The sequence below is a fragment of the Festucalex cinctus genome, chromosome 1 (assembly GCF_051991245.1).
Source record: "Festucalex cinctus isolate MCC-2025b chromosome 1, RoL_Fcin_1.0, whole genome shotgun sequence".
NCBI classification, from domain to species: domain Eukaryota; kingdom Metazoa; phylum Chordata; class Actinopteri; order Syngnathiformes; family Syngnathidae; genus Festucalex; species Festucalex cinctus.
In genome coordinates this window covers 26,064,644-26,075,247 of record NC_135411.1, presented here as the reverse complement: position 1 = coordinate 26,075,247, position 10,604 = coordinate 26,064,644, and the positions used below count along the sequence as shown (strand labels likewise).

Genomic DNA, 10,604 nt, shown 5'->3' with positions numbered 1-10,604 from the left:
TCTGTGATAATGATTCCTTGCAATGCCAGGCTTTTCAATATGTCCTCACTCAGCCTAAAATGAATTTCGATCATTCTATCCTTGTGCATTGTGTGCATTGTCCATTGTGCATGAGATAGGCTCCAGCACCCTCCGCGACCTTTAAGCGGTCAAGAAAATGGATGGATATTTTCTATGCATTTTGATACATAAAAATTAGAATTTTATCTCAATAGCTTCCACGTGTCCACATGACCTATTTACTCAAAATCAGTAGGTTAATAGTGCTGTGCCAGCCTCATAAGATACACCTCATTTTTCCAATTTCCATTATACATCTTAATGATTTATTTATTTTTTTTAAATACATGTAATAGCATTTTAGCTTAAAAGCTTCCAGGTCGTGTGAACAATTTACGCAAAAATCAGCGTGGGATAGTAGGGCTGCGCCTGGCGCATGAGATAAACCTCCCAAATGTTAGAAATAACTCTTTGCATGACCCTGATACATTTTTCACTCGAAATGCTAATGACCAACTTAAATCATAGGTTGCTACATCACAAATGTACTTTCCCGTAACGAAACAGAGCAAGATTCTGCAAGTCATTGAAAAGGCTTTTATTTGATAAATGAGGTACATGCGAGATAGTGTACTGAAACAGTTTGCAAAATGTCTTGAAGTGATTTAAGTTTGGATGTGTTGATTTCAAAGTGGTTACTGTGATCAGAGATGTGGCCTCAGTATGCATTGTGGAGAAGTAGTATGAGCAGTCTAGTTGCTCTGACAGGTGTGGGAAGTGCACAGTTTCTCCAGATCTGTGGAAGACAAAATCCAAATTAGACGATTTGGATGCATTTCTGGTATAAGATCAGACTTTTACTCCATACTTTGAGGGAGCTTTAAGGCCAAAACGCATTCAAACCTGGTGTGGAGTCAGTGCACTGCCTCAGTGAGGTCATGGCATCCATGTAATCTGGTCCCAAGAAGGTCTTATAACTGGAGCCGCTTGGCACCTCCTGGAGGCACTTGGTGGAGTCTTTGAAAAGGAGGTTCTTCTCAGGTGTGGACTCAAACATTTTGAAACTGGGCTCGCTGACGCTTCTGCCGAAGCGGGCCTAGAAGTGAAAGAGAGAAGAGAAAATGAAAATCAATCTTTTGCACGACTTGCAAGGACAAAACTTGTGAGGCAACAGAGCAATTCCTACCTGCTGTTCCTGAAGAATTTTGACAACATTATCACGTGTCTCAGGACGGGTCACCACAGCGTGTGCTGGGGAGACTCCCAGGTGGCAAGATGCGAAGTCTGTGATTGGCACTGGACCATCCTTGGTGGGGCAAATCAGCTCATAGTCTGTACTCATGATACGAGTGGCCCAATCGGGACCGTTTCCTGCAATGGAGCACAAGTATGTGACAGGAAATGGTGTTTGGGGGTGGGTGGGGGGTTAATTACTCATATTACCGTCACTGTTTTCTGCAACAATTGTATGTTTAATGAAGGCCACGTCACCAGCACCGTCAACAAGACATCTGAAAAGAGAGAGGGGAGAATTCATTCAATAAACTCACTTCCATCTACCAATGCAGCATTTGAGGTTTTAAATTACTATCCATGTTTTCCTAAGCGGCATGGTGCAATATTTCCGTTACTCTGCTGTTGCAATATCATTTTCCAGGTACGCCAACTTCTGCCCGAATTCAAAATGCATGTGATCATAAATTGAAGACTAAACCAATCATATAGTGAAAGCTGGTTTGCCTTTTTGTACCCTGCAATTTGCTGGCAAACAGTACAAGATGCATGTACCTGGCTTAAACAAGTCGCTACTGCTCAAGTCAACTGGGATGGAATGAAACCCAGCCATTTGCTTATTTGCAAAGCCCTGTTTAGACCAAGGGCAATAGAAAGCGGATTGATGCTTTCCCAATAATTCTTAACAGCTTCACTGTTAAGACTTTACCTAAAGGCCCCAGCGTAGCCGTAGTACTTCTCCTCTGAACTGGCTTGGCACTTTGCTTTGTCATCCACAGTTTTGCCACTGCCTGCACACTGAGTGCAGAATAGTGAATCTGCCGGGGATCCGGGGGCGCAACCGCTACTGAAGAACTTGGCTGAGAAAACAGCACAAGGCAATGGTGTTACGATTTAGGTAATGTTAGCTGTGGTATTAAAAAGCCACCTGTGTATTTTGGGTGTGATCAATTAAACACTAGTAAAGCTGCAACCATTTTAATTGTTGCACTGTTATACACCAGTATTGACAAAGTTTGAAAATGTATACAATTCAACTCACTGACATTCATATTGGTTACTTGTCGGTGTCGGTCAACAACACCTCCTACCTCAAAAATTGCCACTTACAATTTAGTCATTTATTTCACATACAAGTGTACTTACTGAAGTCGCAGTCGTTCGTCTCCTTGTGGATTTTACCCATGGGGATGTTCCAGCCGGCAGTTCTGCCGAAGCCTGTGTGGCAGGACCTCTTGCCCCTCAGATTGGCCCAAGTCACCCCAGAACCCTTTTTCACCACAGCGACGGCATAATAGGAGAAGGCTGGGGCTAAATACACAATTATTTGATTTAAAGAAATCTTTAGAAAAATGACATTGAAAAGTCATGAGTCAGGTTCACTGAAACTGAATTATATTTGTTTGTCCATGTGAATGGCTGGCAAGTAGTTCCAGCTGTATCCACTTTTCCATCTCAAGTAAACAGAGACCAACAATGACAAGTAGTATATAGAAAATGGATTTACCTCCATCTATATCGCATTTGGCTGTGGAGAGAAGAGGCAGAAATGTTACTTGAGCCAGAATCAACACAAAATGCAATCTTTTTACCTTCATCATACTGCTCCATCATGGCTGGAACCAGACCGCACTGCCCAGCGGTGTACACCTCTCCTCCATCCACTGCCATTGCATCTGCATCTTTGCTCTAAAGTGAAAAAATAAAATGGCTGAAATCCTCTTCAATATCAAGCGTGGGCTGTAAAATCAAATGTTAACTCCACAGTGTTATATAATGCGTGAAGAGATTGTTTTTGTATATCTGTTTCTAATTGGAGCTCATTTGGCAAAATGATCCTGAGAATTACAACCAAAATCTGTGACAAGTAGACTACGTTCTGATATTAGACATGTCCACTCAATTTAACAGTTTTTTTTGTTGTTTTTTTTAACACTTTCCAAGGTGAGCTACCATGTTTTGCAGACCCTTAAATGTGTTTACACATTTGTATTTTTTTACACATTTGTAATTTTACCATGATCTTCTTCATGCACTCTTCCACAGTAGAGCCTCTCTCGCACAGGATATTGTATTCGCCATCCACCAGGCCATTGATGCTCCATTCGTCACATTTCTGAGTCTCACTGTGGCCCACGGAACACCATTTGATGGCGTTTGATTTGGCTCCAGTGACCTCTGAAATGAAGTGATACCAAAATTTTCCTCAAAGTGTTCACCTGTGGTCAATTGAGTTTGCTACCTTTGTTGAGGGAGCGCACGATGCCCAAGTAGCTGGCACCCAGATACAGGAAGGAGTTGGCATTGGCAGGCAACCTGACAAGCTTTTGAGTCGAGTCTTTGAACATCAGATTCTTGGCGGGTGCATACGCTTCAGAGGAGAACAGGTTGAAGCCCTGTTTGTAAAAAAAAAAAAAAAACAAAGAAAGAAAGAAAATAAATAAATAAACTCCAGGAATCTATTACAGTAGCAAGCCAAGGGCCTTATGACAAACTCAATCGTTTCAGAAATCAATTGTGTTGATCCTACCTGCACTGTGTCGAGGCTATTCCAGATCCGCTCTGCCAGCTGTGGGTCTTGGCGGGTGACCACGGCGTGAGCGGGTACCCTGGCAAGGTGGCAATCCTTGTAATTCTCAATGGGTGCTCTGGTGTTGTCTATGCACAGCAGCTCGTAGTTAGCCTTCACGTTGTCTGCAAGAAAAAAAAGTCACATTGTTATTAAAGACATTGATTTAATTTCCATTAATTATAGTGCAGTTAGTCTTGCTCTATATGTTTAGTACTGTACACACATGCCCACGTGGCAGGAAAATGTTGCAGTTTCTCATTCAGCTCTAGATCCCAAATGGGTTCAGACACACGGGAGATGTGTGATGCTAATATGTGAAGCTTTTTTTACTCACAGCTTGAAAATAAATGAACACAAGGTAGGGTATATTGAAGGAACTCACCTGGTACAGTCAGATGCTTGACAAACGCCACATCACCAGCATCTTCTACCAGACACCTAGTAAGATTTTTTTAATTTTATTTTTATATGTAAAAACTGATTCAAGACTTATCAGTGACAAGATGTATTTTGTCATATCTCGGACCAAGTGGCTATCATTTCAGACTCAGAGTTCTATTCTGGGACCTTCTACATTCTACAATCTATACCAGAGGTGTCAAACTCATATTAGCTCAGGGACACATGGAGGAAAATATATTACTAAGTGGGCCGAAACGGTGAAATAATGGTATATAACTTAGAAACAATTGCCGTCAATTATACGCAGATTTTTTCGATTTTTGGGCCAGTCCTAAATTATGGAGCTCACCTGTAATCTATTGTTTAAAAAAAAATGAACAGGAATGCAAATGAAAGACGGCAACATCTTGCCTGTATGAATCCCAGACGTGTTAAATCTACCTGTTTTGCATATATGTAGGTCCCAGAATGCTTTGTGTGGCACAGTTAATGAAGTTATAAGGACGTTAATCCCTGTCATATGTATTTGTGTTACCAGTAATTGAATTTGTGTCATATTTACCGCGTTTATGTTGGTCTATTATTTAAAAAACAACATTTTCTTAAACAAACCATAACTTTAAAGGGATTTTACTTATTTATCTATTTTTGGCAGTCAAACATTAATATTTTGCCTATAATAAATTTGATATTTTCATTATTTCTCATGTATAATTAGTACCTTTCAAAACATTTTGCAACTTGCTGCCGACTGAAAATGACATCACAATGGCTCGGGTAACCAATCACAGCTCACCTGTTTTCTAGGTTTGTTCATGTGACATTCATAAGCTGAGCTGTGATTGGTTACCTGAGCCCTTGTGATGTCATTTTCAGTCAACAGCAAGTTGCAAAATGTGTTTTTAAAGGTACTAAGTGTGTGTGGAAAAATAATGAAAGTATCAAATTAATTACAGACAAAATATTAACTTTTTATTGCTATAATGGGCTAAATAAGTGAAGTATCCCTTTAAGTTGTGTTCAAAATAACGACTACCAGGGCGATTCTCTGTACAAGTTACATTACTCCTCTGAGGACTGCTTGTGAAATTACAAATTTATATATTTGATTGTGGCTGGCTGATTAATTGGTCCGACATTACAAATTATTATTATTATTATTTTTTAAGTTACAAAGTCGTCTCGCGGGCCGGGTTAAACCTCTTTACGGGCCTGATCCGGCCCACAGGCCGTATGTTTGACATCTTGTTTGACATCCCTGATCTATACATTTCCAACCATAACCAAAGGTTCCTCTATTCTGTAACAATCCATTGAAGCAAATATTAAAAACTAACATATACCAGTATAAGAATCAGATGAGTAGGGATGAACTGCGCTTACTGGAATGCACCACCGTAGTCATAATAAGGTTCGTTGTGAGAACGTGAGCAGTCTCCCTTGCAGCTTTTGCACAGTTGGGAACCCTTTTCTGCTCCTGGGGCACAGCTCTTGGAGAAGAAGTTACCCACAGCTACACAAAGAAAATTAGGAGGTGGATGGTTGGCTTCAAAATGGCTTAAATCAGTTCTAACCATTGACATCACTCACCAGCCTCAATCGTTTCATCCTCAATGCCTCCCCAATTCAGCACACCCAACTTGAGCAGAGTTCCAATTGGGATGTTCCAGCCAGCAGATTTTCCCAAGCCAGTGTGGCAAGATCTCTTCCCTTTCAGGTCTCGGATGCCGAACCCGGAGCCCTTCTTAACTACAGCCACTGCGTAGTAACAGCTATCTGAGTCTGAGCAGATTGAAGAATGATTTCATGTCATTTTGGAAAAACGAAGGCATATTCCTCTGCTGCAATATGCTTTGAGCCAGTTTCCATAAATGTGCACTTTCCTGATGTCAAAGTTGGGTCAACAACTTAACTGAATCATGTCAACACACCGCTCACTAATCAACCAGTTCCGCATAACGACTTAAAATTCTTCGTGGCTAATGAATGATTGTTGACTTACTGGCACCATAGTCCTCAGCAATTATGGGATGGAGTTTGTAGTTCTCCAGGCCAGCGGTGTAGATGTCTCCTCCATCCAATGTGATGGCGTCTGCTGAACCCTCCTGTCCAGAGAAAGAGAGGGGAGAAAAAAAAAAAAAGGTGACATCATTGGCAACTTTCTGAACAGCCAGTGTTGCCAACTTGCTGAATTCAGTGACCTTGTTGGCCCTCAAATGGTTTTCAAAGAAGACGAGCAACAAATCAAGCTATTACTTTGTACTCACCCAGCTCTCTACGCAAGCACAGAAAGAAAATGCAGGTTTTGAACCTTGAACAGTTTTGGACTGAGGCAGCTTTTCAAAACACTAGTGCACCATTCTGTTTAAGATCAATTTGGGGGGAGAAAAAAAAAAATCACACTCACATGAATGGCAGTGATGCATCCCAAAGAGTCCGATCTCTTGACGCAGGTGAAGACTGGCTCCTTGGCGGCAAGGTCCAAACACTTCTGGTACTCCTTGTCAGATTTGACGCACCACTTCACATGCTCGGCGGGAGCTGACAGCACAACAGCTACTGCAAAAATCACAACAGTTGGGCATGAACAGTACAACTAAGCAGCATTATGGATCTTAAAATGGATTCATGCTCATACACTACAATACATGCATACTTAGTTGGGCTGAAATAGTGTTAACCAAGATTTTATTGTACACTGGAAAAGAAAAGCCATTACTGAAAGCCTGATTATGTGACGTCCATGTACTAGTATGCCATTTAATCTAACAAAAACACATAGATGGATGCTGGTGAATAAATGTTTTCATATGCAAAATATTAGAATTTACCTAAGTAGCTGAGCAGCAGTAACGTAGGACTCAGAGATGACGAGAGGAGATGCTTCATGGTGGACGGTCTCCAGGTCAGCGGAGTGAGCTGCAGTCAGAGCTCTCTTATATAGCCACATTCTCCACTGGAGGGGAGGGAGCAGGAAGAGATAAATGACAGTTTGCTTACAAGTGTCCCCATTGTGTACCTTTGTGTGCTTTGCATAGTACATGTATGGACAAATTAGCAAATATTATAACACATTGATTTTAAACCTCTTTGGGCTTGATTTTTTTATTATTATTTTTTTATGCAGAATTTGAAGCTTGATAAAGAGAGATTTCAAATGACTTCAGTCTTTAAAAAGCTGGTGCGAATCTGAGTCATTTTCTCAACACATTCACATTTATCGCCTTATTACAATATAGTGTCTGTTATACTGTGTCCAAATGCTAAATCGAAATGCCGACTGAATAACTGTACTTTCATCCAAAACATTCAGTTTACACCACATTCAGCATTAAGAATTAGCATCTACTGCAATCTATCAACATATGATAGTGACATTACTGAAATAGAAATATTAAAAGAATAGTTTTGTTTTGTTTTTATTTCACAACTTCTACTTCCTATAGTTGGAATACATTTGTCAACTTAGCTATTGGTTCAATGCTAAATGTAATTGCTAATTAGCTTAACATTTAGTTTCACCTCAAATATTTAGATTTAAAAAAAAATTAAAATACTGCTACCTCCAAGTAGGCAAATTTAAACGTGTGTGTGTGTGTGTGTGTGTGTGTGTGTGTGTGTGTGTGTGTGTGTGTGTGTGTGTGTGTGTGTGTGTGCGTTACACAATGGTTGACGCTACACGTAAACAAAACTGCCGTTATTTTCAGCATGTGGTGCTTAGCAAATGGCAATAAACCACAAGTTGTAACAAGTATTGTCCTCCCTAGTCTAAAAAAAAGGGCACCAAAAAAAAAAATGGAAACAAGGGCTAACTTGTCCACCATGTGGTGACTACTAGCCCAAACGAAAACAACTAAAATAGAAAAGCTCCAGAATGCTCATTAAGCAAGGATTGTGGCAGCTGTGGGGCGGGAAAACAAGCAAATATGTTGACAATAAAACCAAAACGGCCTCATCACCTACTTTGTGCCTTGTTCTTTGTGGCACTACAGCAGAGAAGAGAGGACCACAAATCCTTGCGCCACCTGAGTGCTCATTAACTTCAGGTGCTGCAACAAGCTGGTAGGCCAAAGAGGGAAGGGCGCTCCTAGTGGTGGCCAGAGGGATCGAGAGAGAGCTTCATGGTGGCACCATGAATAAATATTTGAATTCCAATAGAGCAACAAAAAAAAACTACTTATATTTCATAAATATTGATATTTAATTCATGTTTATGAAATAAAAATATTAATCTCATATTTCCCAAGTTACGTCGGTCAGAAGTGATTGACTGATAGTAATTATTATGATTGTGAGGAGAAAATTTCAAATAAATTCCTTAATTCTTAGCTAAATTGTCTACTGAATTAATTTAAATGGTCATGATTCATGATCATGATTCATGATCATCATCATCATCTGATATATGACATTGACTCATTGTAACGAGGAGTGAAAAAGGGACTGAGGAGTAGGGTAACCAGGCGTCCTGATTTAGAATTTTTAGTGACGTGTCCTGCGCAACACTAAATAGGACACTGGTTTGTCCTCCTTTTTAAAGAAAATGAGCCACTGTTGAGTTTATGTGACACAGCATCAGCCCCACCCAACGTTTGTCACAACTAGCTTTAGTTAAAAAACTGGCTTTAGTTAAAAATCTCATATATCATTGGTTCAATAAATGTAAACAAAGCTCCACGTGTAGGTGTAGCTATCTGACTACATCGTTTCCTTGCCATCTTTGACAGCAGCGCTAGCAAGCCATAAAATAAATAAAACAAAAAGGCAGTGCTAGCAAAAATGCCAAAACGCCGGACGTCTTTTAACATTAAATGGACGAATGAGCACAATGAATGAGCAGCCATGGAACGTCACGCAGGGAAGCATAACAGCAAGAGGCGAGCAGCAGGTGGGTTATCCTTGAAGGTATTTTTTCCTTATTTATTAACTTATGTTTTTGTTTTTGTGGCACACTGTGACAGAAGTGTGTCATTGCATAGTGGTTTTTAAAAAATGGTATTGTAAAACTAAACTTTGTCAAAAAGGAGTTTAACTTTTTTTTGTTTTTTACAATTTAGTTACACAAACATGATCTATAAACCAAGCAAAACTTTATTGTTGATGAAAATACACCACAAGTCGGATGTATTAATTTTTAAAAAATATATCCTTCTTTTTGATCTTATGGAAATGGCTACCCTACTGAAAAGTGCACTAAAAGCATCGTCCAAGGAGATAATGGCAGCAGATAAGCTGATACTACACAGAACTTTGTATAATTCCATTGCAATCAGTCAACTCATGACAGGCTGTTCCATATGGCCGTGTTTGCAGTGTCGACATCACCCAAGAAAAGAGTCGAAAGGTTCACTTGATTGTCACTTTGGTAGATTGAACTAGTAACTTTTTACCACTTTGTTCTACGTGAACAAATATTGAAAATCCACCAAGATACGTTTCACAATAGAACTGGGTTTTCCTGACCTCCTATTAAAGGTGTTTCAACACTGGAATGTTTGTTCCGCCATTCTGATAAAACACTTCACAAAATAGCACTTACGATGTTGACATATTTTGACATGTCCACTTTGTGCATAACAAAGAGGTGAGATCAGGATGTCGAAACCACAATAATTCCTGCTTCTTGATTTAAGGATGACCTCAAATTATATACTAATACCAAACTCAAACTCACCATTTGAATAATGTGCCGGTTATTGGATGGCGCTAAAAGACTATTTTACGATTATCCTGTGGCATAGAGTGTGTTTTTAGCCCTTCCTGATCTGTCAGGAAAACATTCGGGCCCCCTGACAATTTTAAATATTAGATTACACACAAAAGGACAATTGGGTCAAATTTGCGACCCCCCAACCACCCCCTGTGGCGTGTGGGTGAGTTAAGATTCGTATTTTCCTCCCTGATGAGTTGGGAAAACATTTAGGCCTGACAATCGTAAATAAGATTACACACATGCCGATAATCGGGCCTAATTTGAGATTACCCAGTCTGTTCCGATTAAAGTCATCCGAGGTCCGATCACGTCTCTGAAAGATTATCATGCACGATCATCCTGCGGTGTAGGGTGTGTTAAGAGTGATTTTCCACAACGATCTGCAAAAAAAATTATTAGGCTGAAAATAACACGTTAAGCAGGGTACACACATACCGATAATCACTGGGCCAAATTTAATCACGTTCCTCCATTTTGCTTAAAATCAGCAAAGGCCTGATTATCAGATGTTTCTAAATGATTATCCCGTGATGTGTGTGTGGGGGTGGTGTAGTGTGATTTTATTCCTCCGCAGTCTTATGGCAAACCATTCAGGCTGCAGGCCTGACATTCGCAGATGAGAAGAGGGTACATGCATGCCGAAGACAGCAAAAGCCAGGATTTGCTGACATCTGTGCTATTGAA

The 10,604-nt window shown here is 40.1% G+C and overlaps 1 protein-coding gene across 2 annotated transcripts; it reads right to left on the bottom strand.

Annotated features, from left to right (window-relative positions):
• Nucleotides 1-583: 583 nt before the first annotated feature.
• tfa (transferrin-a) lies at nucleotides 584-7,163 on the bottom strand. Of its 2 annotated transcripts, none has more exons than XM_077525879.1 (17): nucleotides 7,039-7,163; nucleotides 6,615-6,766; nucleotides 6,210-6,312; nucleotides 5,798-5,989; nucleotides 5,591-5,720; nucleotides 4,188-4,243; nucleotides 3,764-3,927; nucleotides 3,476-3,629; nucleotides 3,251-3,411; nucleotides 2,826-2,922; nucleotides 2,741-2,761; nucleotides 2,380-2,544; nucleotides 1,943-2,093; nucleotides 1,444-1,511; nucleotides 1,187-1,371; nucleotides 904-1,096; nucleotides 584-796 (listed from the first exon to the last, which is right to left on the bottom strand). In XM_077525879.1, the coding sequence occupies exons 1-17, from the start codon at nucleotides 7,094-7,096 to the stop codon at nucleotides 753-755; spliced, it is 2,094 nt and encodes a 697-aa protein (XP_077382005.1). In that variant the 5' UTR covers nucleotides 7,097-7,163; the 3' UTR covers nucleotides 584-752. The 2 variants fall into 2 exon arrangements, with proteins under 2 accessions (XP_077382005.1, XP_077382012.1); XM_077525886.1 differs by having other exon boundaries at nucleotides 6,615-6,763.
• Nucleotides 7,164-10,604: the final 3,441 nt, after the last annotated feature.